The 15,675-nt window shown below is 52.9% G+C and overlaps 2 protein-coding genes across 2 annotated transcripts; one reads left to right on the top strand and one right to left on the bottom strand.

Moving 5' to 3' along the window:
- Positions 1-2,632: 2,632 nt before the first annotated feature.
- On the bottom strand, positions 2,633-7,351 carry RPA2 (replication protein A2). Its single transcript, XM_082329422.1, has 9 exons — positions 7,287-7,351; positions 6,967-7,079; positions 6,749-6,850; positions 6,537-6,650; positions 5,540-5,614; positions 4,762-4,875; positions 4,326-4,436; positions 4,050-4,144; positions 2,633-3,275 (listed from the first exon to the last, which is right to left on the bottom strand). The coding sequence occupies exons 1-9, from the start codon at positions 7,300-7,302 to the stop codon at positions 3,191-3,193; spliced, it is 825 nt and encodes a 274-aa protein (XP_082185548.1). The 5' UTR covers positions 7,303-7,351; the 3' UTR covers positions 2,633-3,190.
- A 249-nt stretch (positions 7,352-7,600) lies between these two features.
- On the top strand, positions 7,601-14,663 carry SMPDL3B (sphingomyelin phosphodiesterase acid like 3B). The gene is made up of 8 exons (XM_082329874.1): positions 7,601-7,741; positions 7,855-8,074; positions 9,732-9,829; positions 10,350-10,493; positions 11,658-11,830; positions 11,985-12,165; positions 12,755-12,888; positions 13,974-14,663. Exons 1-8 carry the CDS (start codon positions 7,690-7,692, stop codon positions 14,364-14,366), a joined length of 1,395 nt encoding a protein of 464 aa, XP_082186000.1. The 5' UTR covers positions 7,601-7,689; the 3' UTR covers positions 14,367-14,663.
- The last annotated feature ends 1,012 nt before the right edge of the window (positions 14,664-15,675 follow it).

The following is a 15,675-nucleotide window of genomic DNA, read 5'->3' as shown; positions in this document are numbered from 1 at the left end:
AGGACCTTTAAAAATCGTCTGGTCCAATCCCTTCCACTGGATCAGGTTGCTCAAAGCCCGATCCAACCTGACCTTCAACACTTCCAGGGATGGGGCATCCACAGTGTCTGTGGGCAACCTGTTCCAGTGTCTCACCACCATCATCATAAGAAATTTCTTCCTTCTCTCCCATCTAAACCTACCCTCTTTCAGTTTGAAACCATCGCCCCTTGTCCTGTCACTACAGGCCCTGGCAAAATGTCTCTTTCCGTCTTCCATTACTCAAAGGCCCCCTCTAAGCACTGAAAGGCCGCAATGAGGTCTCCCTGGAGCCTCCTCTTCTCCAGGCTGAACCACCCCAACTCTCTCAGCCTTTCTTCATGGCTTCATACAATGTAAGAAGCTTCAAGAGACACCCCCCCCCCACAGTGGCAGGGGACAACACGTGTTTAAGTCACCCCAGAATCCAGTTTTTCCTTCTCCCGGGGAAAAAACTGCTCACTGGACTATGGCTGGGGAGAAGATGGGCTGCAGAGAGGAGGGGAGCAGAGCACAGAGGAAACCAGAACAACTGAAAATGCCCAAGTGTTTTTCCTTGTCTCCTTTATTTCAGCCAAACACATTCTGAGTTTGGATTTCACTGTTAGTTCACAGATAGTTTTAAATGTCAACTTTTTGTGACGCAACCCCCTGCGCTGGGCACTGGTGAGGCCGCCCCTCGAATGCTGTGCTCAGCGCTGGGCCCCGCACCCCAAGGCGGCCATGGAGGGGCTGGAGCGTGGCCAGAGCAGGGCAGCGAGGCTGGGGCAGGGGCTGGAGCACAAGGCTGGGGAGGAGCGGCTGGGGGAGCTGGGGGGGCTCAGCCTGGAGAAGAGGAGGCTGAGGGGAGCCCTCATCGCTCTCTGCAACGGCCTGAAAGGAGGCTGGAGCCGGGGGGGTCGGTCTCTGCTCCCCAGGAACAAGCGATGGGACGAGAGGGAACGGCCTCAAGCTGCGCCAGGGCAGGTTTGGGTTGGGTATTGGGAAAAATTTCTTCACTGAGAGGGCTGTCAGGCCCTGGCCCAGGCTGCCCAGGGCAGGGGCTGAGTCTCCATCCCTGGAGGTATTTAAAAGAAGGGTAGATGTGGTGCTCAAGGACATGGTTTAGTGGTGGACTTGGCAGTGATAGGTTAACGGTTGGACCTGATGATCTTAAGGGTCTTTTCCAACCTTAATGATTCTGTAATTCTAATGCTTCTGTCCCTTAAGGCCTATTCCAAATCATCCCACTAGCCAGACAGCAGCAGATGCTCCTGGATGCTTTGAAGATCAAGCAGCAAATGGAGACCAGGCAAAGACTTAAACTCCCTCCCCAGCCGATGAGTTTTTCCTCTCCAGTCACATCACAAGCGTTTTGTCCAGTTGCACAACTACTCTCTTTACTGCAAGCAATTCCGTTCATCTTCACTTCCAAAGATCATCAGGGATTTTCTTCCTAACCTGCACAGCTCCTGCAAAAGGGAAACGGCAGTACTTTTGGCTCCTAGATCTGCTAGACTCCACAGCCTGCAAGTTCACCTGTCACACATCTATAGCACGATTTAGCGCCATGGGCTACGGCCACGCCGCTCTCTGAGCCCAAGCAGGGCAGGGGGTTTCGCCCCAGCGTTGCCCCCAGCAGCAGACGCCCAGTGTCCGGCAGCCAGCCCCGCCGATGTGTGCACAGCGAAGAACTCCTTCTTCAAAGCCAGGTCACTTCACCAGTCCTGGCTAACACAAACCCCACGCCTCACAGCTCCCGTGGAAGCCGGAGTCGACCAGCCCGTGGGCCCACCGGCATCAGCCCTGGCTGCGCGCTGCTTTTCCAGCAGGCCCCTGGGAACTCGGCAGGCAGCAGCCAAAGGACAGGTCAGCGCAGCGCGGCAAAGCAGGCTCCCCTCTGGCAAGGCAGCAAGCGCGATTTGGCATCTCGGCGTTCAGCTTGAAAGATCCCAGGTCCTGCTTTTCAGCAAGGCGTTCACCGCAAAAGCCATGGATCCTCTTGTGAGAACAGCTACACGCCTTACGGGCCGTGGTGAAAAATGCTCCTGAATATTTACCAATTCCTGAAATGCTGCCATTAACAAGCGCAAACCAATTCTCAGAAGGTCGTTTTCAGCTTTGCATTTGACATAAGAGGAAGCATACAATGACTAAGAGGACAGAAATATGCTGAGCAGCTGCCCACAGCAGGGCAGCGCAGAGAAACAGGAGATGCAAATCTGATATCTCCACCCCGACGCATCACCAGGATCAGCCCTGCTTTTCTGACCTTAGTGGGTTTTTTGGTTGTGCTTTAAAAATAGTTGAAAGAAGAAAAACTTGTACCACACGCTGTAATTCATTTGAGCTTCAGCTGAAGTACTTCTGGTGGCAGAAATGATCCTGGCTGCATTTGGAACACTGATACAACACGTAGCTTTCTTCGGCAGTACAATTATTTAATTTCTTAGTGTCCAGACATTCACTCAGTTTGACCCTTTAAAGCAATTTCCTTCAAAAGCTAAGGAAAAAAGTTACAGTTAAAGAAACTCCGAGGGCATGGGCTGTGCTTTTACGCACACGGCTAGGTTTTGTCGGCGCAGGTGGTCGTCTTCTTTAGGGAAGAAGAAAAGCCTCTAAAGCCACACACGCGTGGAAGACTACCCAAGTTAAAATTTTATTGGAAACATTCAAAAGCTCTAGTAACAAGATCACCTTGTAGTACAAATATAGATTTAAATGCACAAACTAAACCAATTAAAAATCTATTCATGATTACTGTACATTAGTGGAATATTACTCTTGGCTATCCACTTTGTGAATGAAATGGAATGAAAGCTGAGTTAGGAGAAACAGCTCTAGAAAGAAAAGATGATCTGCCCAGGACAAGAGTAGAAAGAGGTTATTCTTCCTAACACAGGCATCCTCTATGGAGACAAACCAAACTGAAGGTTCTGAAGCTTTGAGAAGTTCAGTTTTCCCATGTCTGTTTATGCTTTTCGTCACATGGTCACAGCATAAAATCGAGTCCAGTTAACAGAATCCTACTCGTTCTGCTTGCCCTTGAATTCCAAGGAGGCACTCACAGTGTAACTGGGACTTTCACAGGCTAGAAAGAGCAAAGATCACCTTCCATGTCATAAAGCTCGGCAGGATAACTTGATACATGGACAAGCATTTGCTTAGAACTAAATCCAGCTGGAAGTAAACTTCACTCAGCATCCGTCGACTTATAGTGATCATCATCCACGGTGGAGTAGATGTGTCCCTCGCTGCTAAGGAATTCAACGGCTTGCCTTTGAAGGAAAAAAAAAGTAACTGCTAACTCACTCATGTCAACACCTTTCTCTCGGGGATTTCCCATTTACAGACCCCATCCCTACTGCTCCCTCTGGCATCCGCCAATGGAAGCTCCCGGTGGCCCTATCCTCTGAGCAGTTCAAGTGCTGCTCCACCAGCCAGCAGGCACAGAGCTTCTCCAAAGCTACGGCACTGCTCCCCCAGCAGCTCTTGGGCTCTGCCTGCCGCAGAGGGGGAGGCCACCACTCTCCATACTTCCCAGGTAAAAGCAGTACCTGCCCCTCAAAGGGGACAGAATACAGAGAGATAATGGATGTTAATTACCGTCTTTAGGCTTCACTGTTTTTTTTAAGTCTCAGGGAGAAGTTACAAGAGACAGCAAAGGAAAAGAGAACAGAAACAGTCTATTCCCAAGTTTTGGTGGGTGTGCAGAGAGCAAGGTAGCCCTTGAACAGGAGAAATACTGCTGAGGCCCTGCGGTGCCCCCAGGCGCCTGTTACTTTGCTACTGAACTGTTACACAGCTTGTTCTGAAAATAGGGAGTGAAGCATTTTATCACCCCTTCAACTGACAATGCCTCATTCTCAGCTGTTGAAGACTTCAAAAGCTCTGGCTCGCTACTGCGTCCTGCTGGGGACATCTGCAATTACTAGTGCTGTTGAACGAGTAAGGATCTGGGCTTGCAGCTATTGTCCTCTCTGCCTCCTTTGATCAGACTCCAGGAAAGACCACCTGGATTTCCAGAACATCCATCGTTTCTACACACTTACTTGATTGTTGACATGCTCATATTTTGGAGCTGATGTTTCAACTCTTGAAGACTCATACCTTCTGGGACAGGGCAGTTTTTAATCAAGTTCAGCACCTGCAAAATCAAGAGCCACCATTAGCACCCAGCTAGGTTTCTCTGTCATCAGTGGAGAGATGGTCAAGGAAGAACTATCTGCCTTCAAAGAGCAATGGAGCTTTCATCTCTTTGTCCTACATCACGCCACAGCAGCCTCCGCTGCGACTGCTGTGTTCCTGAAGGAGCTGCTTGCACCTACCTGACTCTGATGCGCTGTGAGTCCGTTCACTGGCAGGCTGCCCCCTCCTCCGTAGCCCCCCACGTCACCTATCCCAGCAGTGGAAAACGACTGAGGCGCTCTTGATGCTGACTGAAATTACGAGAGTAAAATTGCTGTGGTTACGCAGGCTGCCGCAAGCCCACGGCATTAAAGACCCAGTGTTATTTCAGAGAGACAGTAATTAAAAACAGAGTCCCAAAAGAAACCGCTGGAAATGGACTGCAACACAACCTCCCTCCAAGGAAGCCAGGACTCCTGTTACACCTTGACTGTAGTCCTCCAACAACTTCAAGCTTTGCAGCCCCAAAACTGGTATACAATTTCCCCAGTGAACCAAGAGGTCCCTCTCTTTGGGAGATAACCAGTAACCCAGCAAGGGCCAGGACGGAATCAGGATCTTCAAGTATGTACGTACCATAAGATTTTTTCTGAGGATCATATGCGCATTGACAATCTCTAGTATGTGCGTGGTGAACTCATTCATATTTTCCAGAGGCATGATCTTAAATGCCACCAAGCTTTTTTTATTCTTTCAGAGAAAAAAAGGGCAAAAGAAAAAAAAATCAACATCACAGAACAGCAACATGCTTAACAGCCAATCCAACCATTCTTCTCCATTCTCACAGGGACAGTGGCGGGTGGGGTTTGTCTGCACGTAACTAGTCCAAAATTTTCTGACTTATGTTTTCATACTTGATTTTGCAAGACAATGCAGACAGGATAACTTCTCTTTCTAATTGTCTGGTAATTAATAGCACTTTGCTTTAATGCATGTACAATTATTTGAATATTTATTCATATATTTAGTTATAATATTTAGTTCTGAGGCAACCACATCACGTAATATGCCACAAGAAGCATCCCCATTAACGAGAACCTGGTCTAAGCTCTAAGGTACAAACACCCAAGAACCTGGCGTCCAGTACTCTGTTCTGCTGAAAACAACGCACTGACTAAGAATGGCATTTTAAATGGGTCCTCTGTCCTTTGCACTTAGGAACAACTAAAGTGTTATTAAATACAACCCTGGCAAAAACACTGAAGGATTTGTCCACAGGAAAGGATGAGCAAAGCCCACGATTAAGTGGATATTGTAAAGGGAGACCACTAACGCTGTGCCAGATCACCGGTCCTTCAGGCCACTGCTCTAGCCTCGTGACTCGAGGAGTCAGCCACGGGTAACATCATCTTACCTGGAAAGAACGAAGATGCCCAGCTACTTTTACGTAAGTTCCTGGAGGTACCACAGCATTCTCGCCACCTGCCTCCTAACAGAGAGGAAAAGGAGAAAGGAAGGTTTTGCTGACTCACATTTCCATTTCTCAATTATCACAATAAATGACTTAGGAAAGGAAGCTTATCTCGAGCAAACACAAACAGCATGCATTCCTATGTCCAGTAAGAGCAGTTGGGTAAGCATAACCATAAATGGAAAACAGCAGAAAAAAATATTTGCTCGTTTGAACACACAGTACACTTGACAGCAGTCAAAGCCAGCTGTCTGTTCTGCTCTCTCTGCCCACTTCCAAGAGGTCTTCACGGAGCAACAAGAGGAAAGAATCCTCAAACAGTAAAAAAGCAGGGGTTCAACTATGTAACTTGGCTAAGGACATGGAAGCAGTCCAGAACCTTTTTTGAAGTTACGATAAACTTGCAGTTAAGCCAACTGAATGTCTGCCTAATTCTCTCCCAAAGTTGTTCAACTGATCTCAGGTGTTTGCCTTCAAGTATTCGTTACAATAACATGGGCTAGCTTTAATGGCCTGCTATACCAGCAGTGAAAATTATCAGCACTTCAGGAAGCATGCATCAGAAACCAAGACAATATCCATCAGTACACGTCTTCGCCTCAATCACTGAGCCACACAGAAAAATCTCTGCTCGTTCCCTCTCCTTGTATTTCTACACAAAGGTACTGAGCGTGCACCTCTCAGTTCAGCTGTGAAGTAACGGTTGAGCTTCAGCAGCTAAACTCTGAAATATTAGTCAAAGGGATTCAACGTAGAACCATGTATCAATTACAAAACAGGAGAAGAGCCACGTACAGCACCAGTGATCTCTGCTACAGCAGCATCTCCCTTGACTTTCATTCCTAAAACACAGAACAGCCACATCTTTTTGATAGGTTTTCTCTCTTCACCGCTCCCAGAGCTTTTAAAGAAGCGTGTTCATAAGGAACATGGTGCTTACATCCGTATCAACCCACTGCCTGACATCCATCGGGGCTGCTGTCATGTCGTCCACTTTGTAGAGAATGTTTGTCGGTGCCTTCTCAGCGTGCCGAATTATCCCCATGATGGTGACCTGCGGTGGAAGGGGGAAGAGCTTATCCGGGAAGGCGCCGGGAAAGCAGCCTGCTTTACCCGCAGCCTCCCCGCTCGCCGCCTTCCCCCGGCGCCCACCTGGGAGATTTCCACGTCGCGGATCCGGAAGGTCTCGTCGACCTGCTCGGCTGCCAGCAGCTGCGACACGGTGCAGGGCACAATGTTCTGGGAGCGGATTCTCTGCAAGGGGCGGCGGGGCCATCAGCGCCGCCGGGGAGCGGCCGCCCCTCTCCCCGCTCCTCCGGCCGCCGCGGCCCAGCGCCCCGGGACCGGCCGAGGTCCCGCTCCCGGCCTACCTGCTTCCTCTCCGCCTGGGTGCCGGCGGGGGAGCCGAAGCCGCCCGGGGACTGCGTGTAGCCGCCGGCGGGCCCCGAGGTGCCCACGGTGCCGTACCCGCCGTCGAAGGTACCTGAGGGGGGAGAGGGAGAGCCCGTGAGGCGGTGACGCGCCCCTTCTCCCCGCCGCCATCACGGGACGCGGCGGCGGCCTCAGCCCCCGCCCCCCGTCTCCGGCGGCCCCGGGCACCCCTCGCCGCCCCCAGGCGCCGGCGCCGACCCCGGCCGAGCCGAGCCGAGCCGAGCCCACCCCGGCCCGGCCCGGCCGCCCCCGCCCGCACCGTGCCCGCTCCACATGGCGGCGGCCGAACGTCGGGCGCCAGCCGGCCCGCGCGCACCGCCCCTCCTCGCGCCGCCGGCTCCTGCCCAATCCGTGGGCGCCGCTTCGCCGGCCGGCAGCCAATCGCCACCCTCCGTCTTCCGGCTCCTTCCAATAGGGGGAGGCCGCGGGGAAGCAGAGGCCGCCATTTTGAGTACGGGCGCTGCCCGGCGGCGCTGAGGTGAGGGAGGCGGGGCGGGCGGGGCCGGGCAGGGCCGGGCCGGGCCGGGCAGGGCGGAGCCGAGCCGAGCCGAGCCGAGCCGAGCCGGGCCGGGCCGGGCCGGGCCGGGCCGGGCAGGGCAGGTCGGAGCGGAGCAGAGCACGGCACGGCACGGCACGGCACGGCACGGCAGCCGCTGGCCGACATGCAGCCCGCTGCGCTCCTCCTGCTCTGCCCGCTGGCCGCAGCCCTGTCAGGTAAGCGGAGGGAGGCAGCGCGCCCCGCTCCCCGGGCGGGTGGGGGGTCCCGAGCGGTGCCCGGCGGCAGCTCGGCGTCCCCCCCCCCGCTGAGCCTCGGCCTCTCCCGGCAGCGCCAGGCCACTTCTGGCACATCACCGACCTCCACTGGGACCCCGACTACAACGCGGCGGCGGCTGCCGGGCAGGTCTGCCCCTCGGGCGGCTCCCGGGCCGTGCCCGCCGCCGGGCCCTGGGGTAGTTACCTCTGCGACTCGCCCTGGCGCCTGCTGGCCTCCGCAGCCCGCGCCATGAGGATCCGCCTGCCGCAGCCGGACTTCGTCCTCTGGACCGGGTGAGGACGCGCCGGGGCCCCGCCGGGAGGGGATCCGCTGCCCGGCCGCCCCCCAGCAGCGGCGGGCGGAGCGGCTCTGACCCCCGACACTGACGGGGTCCCCTCAGCCCACCTTCCCCGTCCCCCCGCCGCAGCCCTGGGGGCTGAGGGACGGCGTCTGCCTCCTTAGAGAGCGGCTTCTCCCCGAGGAGAAACACCCGCTCTCCCAGGGATCGGCAGCGCGGCTCCTGGGTTACGGCCGCTCTGGGGCTGTGGGCGACCCTGCCTGCTCTGAGGGTCGCCAGGGTTTGGTGGGAGAAGGGGCGGCCGGGGTGGAGGGAGCTTTTGGGAGACCCGGGGCTCTTTAGGTGGTAGCCGTTTTGGAGAGGTGAGGTAAGGATGCGCCTTACAAGGCGAAACGGAGTCTTTGGGGGAGAGCATAACCGCCATGAGGCCTCGGTGCCAGCGAGAGGCTCCGGACGAGCCCCACAGTGAGGAACGGTAAGGTAAGGAAAGGATAACGATTCACTATCCTTCCTTTTCATTTTAATTGTGGCCAGCCCTGTCTGACTTCACACAAACTCCGAGTACCTGAAACGCTCGGGGGAATGGGACATGCGCTTTCTGTTGGTGCACCGGCTCCTGCCTGCTAGAGGCAATGGGAAGAGAGCATTGCAAAACAGACTTGTGGCATTTCTTCAAACTGTAAAGAGGCACCTGGGAGGCTTGTCTCAAAAAGGGGCTGTTTTGTTATAGAAGTGTGGAGAACCTCCCCAAATGGAGCATGTTTTCTCCTAGTGTGGTCTCCAGAAGTGGGTACCCTATTCCACAGGAGGCCTCAATAGCACTTGCAGACAGAGAGAGCTTTATTTTGCAGGATTATTTTAAGTACATGTGTCCTCTTGTAATGTTTGCCTTTCTTCTAACAGTGCAGCATCAACCTGTAATCTGCTGTAACCTCCAGTCCTGGTTTGCAGTGCTGTTGCCTGACCCCATGTTTTCGGTTTCTGTCTCTGTGGATGACTGTTCCTACTTAAAAGTAGTTATTGGTCCTTATGACTTTATGTTGATTTTTCTTTTTCCTTCAGGTTATTTCTCGCAGTTCTTTGACATAATTATGAATTTTGATCTTCTCCAATGGGCTTGTTGACAGCCCAGCGTCATCTAGAAATGCCAGAAGCATATTAGTGAAAACACTGAATTGTTTGTCTGCTGCATTTTGGGAGGCAGGCCTCAACGATCACTGCCTTACTGGAGGCGTTCCTTTGTTTCATTTTAATGAGAGTTGTTATCCTGCTGTTCAAACAGCCGGGCAAACAGCTGTGCCGATCAGACGTTGACCTGAGATTGCAAAATTCTGTTCCTTGCAATATTTCCAGACAGCTTTAGTGCCATATTAAAGGCACTGAGCCAGAGTGAGCCTCCGCTTCATATGGGTTTGTACAGGTTTTTCAAGGTAAAATAAAGTGGAGCCGGTTTTCGCTTTGAGCAATTCCTTGGAACTCCTTCAGTGCCTTGGCGAGTCAACATAGCGCTGATTCCTGCCCCAAAAGCTTTGACTCTGTTGTCTGGGGGGGGGGGGGGGGGGAAGAGAGAGAAGCAAGTTTCTCTGCTTTGCTTATCACTTTAAGCGTATGCTGTTAGTCACAGACAGTGACTGCTGCTTTTATGTTTCTAGAGATGATACTCCGCACGTCCCCAATGAGAAGCTTGGAGAAGAAAAGGTTCTGCACATAATAGCGAATGTGACTTCTCTGATAAAGGAGACATTTCCAGGTATGATTTGAGGGGATGAGAAGGGGAGAGGGGCACAGAGTCTCAGGGGAAGAGCTCACCAGGGTGGAGGGATGACAGAATTGGGAAGCGGAAAAGCACAGAAGGGCTGTGGTCGTTGGGACTTTTTTGTCCTCTTCGTCTGAATTGAGGCGCCTGATGCACACTCATTGTTTCAGGCTAACTCACTCAGAAGAGAGGGAAATAAACAAATGTTTCTGTAGTTAGTCATTAAGACAGAAAAGGCTGCAAGCCTTCTCCCACTTAAGTGTGAGGAAATAGCAGCTCACTGATTCATCTGTAAAGCAGCGGTGGCTCTGGGGTGGCTTGTCCTGAGGGGGGGTGGTCTTTGCAGTGTTGTACCCCCCCCTCCCTGTACGGCTGTGGTGTGGATGATTCGCTTCTGCAAAGCTCTCAAGCCATGCTGTTCTTTCCAAGTCTGTGAGTGCCTCGGGGAGCTTTGGTGCTGAGGAACTCTGAAGCAAGCATGGGTTCCTCTTTGCCTTCTTTTCTCTGTCTCTAGATACTAAAGTCTACGCGGCAATGGGCAATCATGACTTCCACCCCAAGAGTCAGCTTCCAGGGAAGGAGCACAGGATCTACAACCGAACAGCTGAACTGTGGCGTCCCTGGCTGAATGATGCTTCTGTTGCTCTTTTTAGAGCAGGTATGGCACCTCTCACTCATGCTGACAGCGCTCTGGGGAGATGGGGGTGCTTAGGAGAACACCACAGATAGTCTTCCCTGCTTCTATGCTCAGAGCAACAGTATTTGTAGAGTTGTTGTGGTTTAACCCCAGCTGGAGACTAAGCCCCACCCAGCCGCTCACTCACTCCCCCCACCCCAGTGGGATGAGGGAGAGAACTGGAAGGGTGAAAGTCCGAAAACTCGTGGGTTGAGATAAGAACAGTTTAATAATTGAAGTAAAATGAAATAGAATGGTAGTAGTAGTAGTAATAATATAATACAATAATAATATACAAAGCAAGTCATACACGACATAATTGCTCACCACCCGCTGACTGATGCCCAGCCCGTTCCCGAGCAGTGATTGCTGCCCCCCGGCCAACTTGCCCCAGTTTCTGTACTGGCCATGACGCCATACGGTATGGAATAGCCCTTGGGCCAGTCTGGGTCAGCCCCCCTGGCTGTGCCCCCTCCCAGCTTCTCACGCACCAGGCAGAGCACGGGAAGCTGGAATGTCCTTGACTGGTGTAAGCGCTACTTAGCAACAACTAAAACATCAGTGTGTTATCAACATTATTCTCATCCTAAATCCAAAACACAGCACTGTACCAGCTACTAAGAAGAAAATTAACTCTATCCCAGCTGAAACCAGGACAAGAGTATTTGCAGAGGAAGGGTCCAATTTAATGCTGATTTCTGACACAGTTCTCCTGCACATGAGAAAAGAAATTTCTTTATGCTTTAGTCTCTCCTGCTTTCCTTGAGTTACTGGAAAGTGACCCTACAGAGAGTGCAGAGCGGTGAGCTTCAGTGGAAGAAAAAAGATCTTTTAAGCAAGCTGCTGGCGCAGGCCAGCACTGTGGCGCTCTCGGGCTGCCCAGCTGCTGCTGCTGCATGCTGTCCCCATGCAGGGTCTCCCTTCGCCTGGGGAGGCATAAGCATGACAAGAGGTACAGAGGGGGAAGGGTCGCTCCAAATCCCCATCCTGGAGCGGTCAGAGCACGGCTGGCACCTTGTCCGGACAGCGACCCTGCTGTGGCTGTTGCCAGGGAGAGCTGAGAGGGGTGGAAACAAAGGGATCTGGGGTCACGGCAGCCAGTGTGAGCAGACCTCCAGCTCTTTCCCTGCCGGTTGCATTTTTCAGGAGCGTTCTACAGTGAGAAGCTGCCCAGCCCAGGGACAAGGGGGCGAATGGTTGTCCTCAATACCAATCTGTACTATGACCAGAATAACGAGACAGCTGGTGAGGAAGATCCTGCAGGGCAGTTCCAGTGGCTGGAAGAAACGCTGACCAATGCCTCTAGAGCAAATGAAATGGTATTGAAATAAATGAATAAACAAACTTTGCAGAGGGTTTCTCGCAGCCTGGAAGCTCTTCTCGCTCCTGCTCTCCCCTCTGTGCAGTCACAGCAAGCCAGCGCTCTGTGGGAAGTGTGGCCTTTGTATTCAGTGCGACTCTTTGCTTTTGTAGGTCTACATTGTGGGGCACGTCCCTCCTGGCTTCTTTGAGAAGAAACGAGGCAAGCCCTGGTTCCGGAGTGGCTTTAATGAACGATACTTGAAAATTGTACAGAAGCACCACAGAGTGATTGCTGCCCAGTTTTTTGGGCACCAGCACATGGACAGCTTTCGGATGTTTTACAGTGATACAGGTATTCTGGCCACCCAAGCACTTGCGCGATAGCTCTGCCAAGCCCCAGAAAATCACTGTCGATGAGAGTTTTCAGTGGCTGTTAGCTGAACGCAGCTGAGAAGCCAGAAAAGGCTTGTGAAGTGCTTTGGCCAACAAGAGACAGCAGTGGTCCTGATCTCCGCCCCCAGCCTGTAGCTCCAGCCCTCCTTCCTGTTTACCCTCAGATTTTGTTGTTTCCCTTCAATGCCTTGCGACTTCTTGCCTGCTCCCTGCTGACGCGTTTTGGATGCCAGCTGAGACGTTAAGGGAGCAGTTACGAATCTGTGGGTGCTCTGGGTCTCCTTTGCTGAGCGTGGTTCTCTTGTGCACCCTCACTGCAAGAGTCTTCGCCAGCAGTGGAAAGCCTCTTCTCAGCTGCAGCAGACCCGTGTTCGATCCCTGATGCCGTTCAATGCGCTGGTCTTTATGCCCGCGCTGTTGTAACTGGGGCTGGTGACGAAGCTGCAGTTTGCAGTGTGCTCCGTTCCTGGGGTGCTCGCTGCAGCATGGACAGGGTGTGACCCAAGGCAGGGTCTCCCATTCACGGGCTGTTTTGCCTTTCTGTTAAGGTTCTCCAATCAACGTCATGTTCCTGGCCCCTGGAGTGACTCCCTGGAAAACAACGTTACCTGGAGTGAACAACGGAGCCAACAACCCTGGGATTCGGGTGATCGACTATGATCCGAACACCCTTCAAGTGTTGGTAGGGGATCCCCGTGTGCCGCCCACTGCAGTTTTAGAAGGGTGCTGTAATTCCTCCATGTGATTGTAACAGGCGGGACTACAGGAGCCAAGTGGCTGTGTCAGAGGGGACCTCAACCCGGACATTTCAGCCTCACGGTTAGCGCAGAGATTTAGTAAGAGCGTCAGTGAGTAAAGGCCAGGGGAGCGCAGTCGAAGGCCCGGGCCTTCTGCGGGGCTGGGTTCCCCAGGGCAGTGCAGGACAGGCTTTGTCGTGTTTGTCATGTCTTCAGCTGGTCTCCTTTGACGCTTGCTTTACTGCCCCGGCCACGTGGATTGCAGAACTTCTCTTTGGGGACTGACAGACTTGTCAAACCCCCTTCAAAAACTTCTAGCCATCTAGAAAATTATTTGGGTCCCCCTTCTTGCTGAATGGATTCGTTTGTAATGGATCTGAATTTAGGTGAATTGTAGGGGCAGCTTCCGTTTCCTCTGTCTCTTATTTGCAGAGAGGTGGAGGATGGGGTGTTGGTGCCTTTCTTTGCAATGGATAAAGCTCTGTTTACATGTTTATAGCGTGAGAAATGAACGCGAAAAGGCACGGTGGAAGGCTGGGGAGCAAGTGAAGCAGAGGGGAAAAGGGCAAGAGACTGAGAACAGAAGTTGTGAAAAACTTTAATCTTTAGTTTCTTCACGGTTGGGAAAATAACTTCAGCCAGTAACACTGCTCCAGCCCTTGCTTTGCCGGTGGACGGTGTTGGTAGTAAATAACAGAGTGATTCTGAAGCAGGCCAGGCTCAAAATTCCTGATGTTTGGAGATAAAAGGCAAGCAGAGAAAAGCCTTCTCTTACAAAATGGGATGCTCCTGTGGTAAGTTCTGGAGGCTCCCACCTGAGGTGCCTGGCCCCAGGTTCACATCTCGGCAGAAAGCCGCTGTGAGGAGGCAGCTCAGCCCCAGCCGGGCAGGGAGCTGCGCTGCCTGCGTCAGCGTGCGCCTGCGGCCCCGTGTGTCCGGGAGAAGGGGCTGATCGCGTCCTGGCCAAGCGTTTCACTCAAGGCCTGATCCTTCCCTGATTTGTCCTCGCTCTCTTTTTCTCTCCCTGCAGGATGTGGTGACTTACTTCTTGAACCTAACTCATGCCAACTTGATGGCCTCAACATGGAGGGAAGAGTTCCCAGTGTGGGAGGAAGAGTACAGGCTGACGGAAGCCTTCCAAGTCCCCGACGGCTCTGCGCGCTCCATGCAAACGGTGCTGGAGAGGATATCAAAGGATCCGCACTACCTGCAGCAGTACTACGAGTTCAACTCGGTCAGATACGACCTCACCCCGTGTGAGGAGGCCTGCCGCGTCGATCACGTTTGTGCCATCAGGGAAGTTGATTTTACGAAATACAAGGAGTGCGTTAAAACCAGCAGCTCTGCCTCCGCTGTCATCAGTGGTTGGCTTTTATTATTCTGCTTGCTCTTAGGACTTCTGAGTCCCCAGCGAGCGCTGTGAGGACGGAGCCAGAGGAAATGAAGGGAGCACAGGTTCACGATGTGCTCAATCAGCGATCGTGAATGCTTTCGGCATTGAGAACTTACTCGGAAACCAAGACAAAATCAGTGGTTTTTAGTAAAAGCTCTATGATGTTGATTTGAAATCTTCTAAAAAAGCTTCATGTATCAGGACAGGGCGGTGATTGCTACGGGGTCTTTTTGTGCCGGACTTACTTGCACCAGGGAGCCGGGCTCCCTTCTGCGCCTGCCGCGGGAGTCTCACAACCGGCTCAAGCCAGGGCCCCCCGGGGCCTTGAACTTGGCACGGGCGAGCGCTGTGAGCTGCCGCGTGTTCCCGAGGAGTCTGCTGCCAGGTGGGTTCCCACGTTGGCACACGCGTCTCTTCTGGGAAGGTCTTGTTCTGGTGGCCTCGCAGAGCAGCAGCCTTGCCTTTGGCCTCGGAGCAGAGCCCGGCGGGGTCAGTTCTCCCTTTGACGGTGTGCGAACTGCAGCAAGTTTGGGCCAGGACTCTCGCATGTCGGTGCCCAAGCTGAGGCTCCAGGGTAAGAAGCTTGATTATTATCGTTATTTTTTAAATTTTTATTTCTTTTTTCCCCCCCGTTGCTGAGCTCTTCCTTTCTGTGCCCTCTTCACCCTTATCCCCTCGGTTTCTTCCTTCAGCTGGGCACTGCGAGCTGACGCCGTTCCGGCAGAAAGGCACAGGCAGGGGGCGGGGGCGAGGACGGAGGGGTGGCGGGAATGGGTAAAGAGGTGACGGACACGTAGTGCTGGTGCGCGCTGGTACGTTCGGAATTATTTAGATCCTTCTCAAAAGCAAAATTAAAGAGCTGCTCCCGGCTTCTGAGCAAAGTGCTGCGCGGATCCAAGTGGGATGTGAAATCACAGAATCCTTTGGGATGGAAGGGGCCTTTGAAGGCCGCGGGCAGGGGCGTGTTCAACCCCGTCGTGCTGCTCCCGGCCCCGTCCCCCCGCCTCTGCCCATGCTGCAGTTTGGTTTGGGATTTTTCTGAAAAGTTACACAGTGAAACGGTGTCAAATAACAAAAATGAAGGGCAGGGGCAGGACGGGGGCTGTTGGTGTGGGTTTCAAATATTCCTGCGGTTGGTCGTTGTATTTTACGCTCCTGTTCGTAATCTTTGGATGCTGCGGTTTCTCTTAAATCTTGATATTTCTCTGATCTTCCTACAGAAAAGAAAAAGGAAAGGAGCTTTTCTATTTAAAATAAATAAATCGATATTTTATTTTCGTAAATAAAGCGGATGGGCTGTGATTTAGTGCGGGGGGGGCGGAGCAAAAAGCGCGGCGTG

This window comes from Platalea leucorodia (genome assembly GCF_965183815.1).
Source record: "Platalea leucorodia genome assembly, chromosome: 18".
NCBI classification, from domain to species: Eukaryota; Metazoa; Chordata; class Aves; order Pelecaniformes; family Threskiornithidae; genus Platalea; species Platalea leucorodia.
This window is presented reverse-complemented; position numbering and strand designations above follow the sequence as displayed.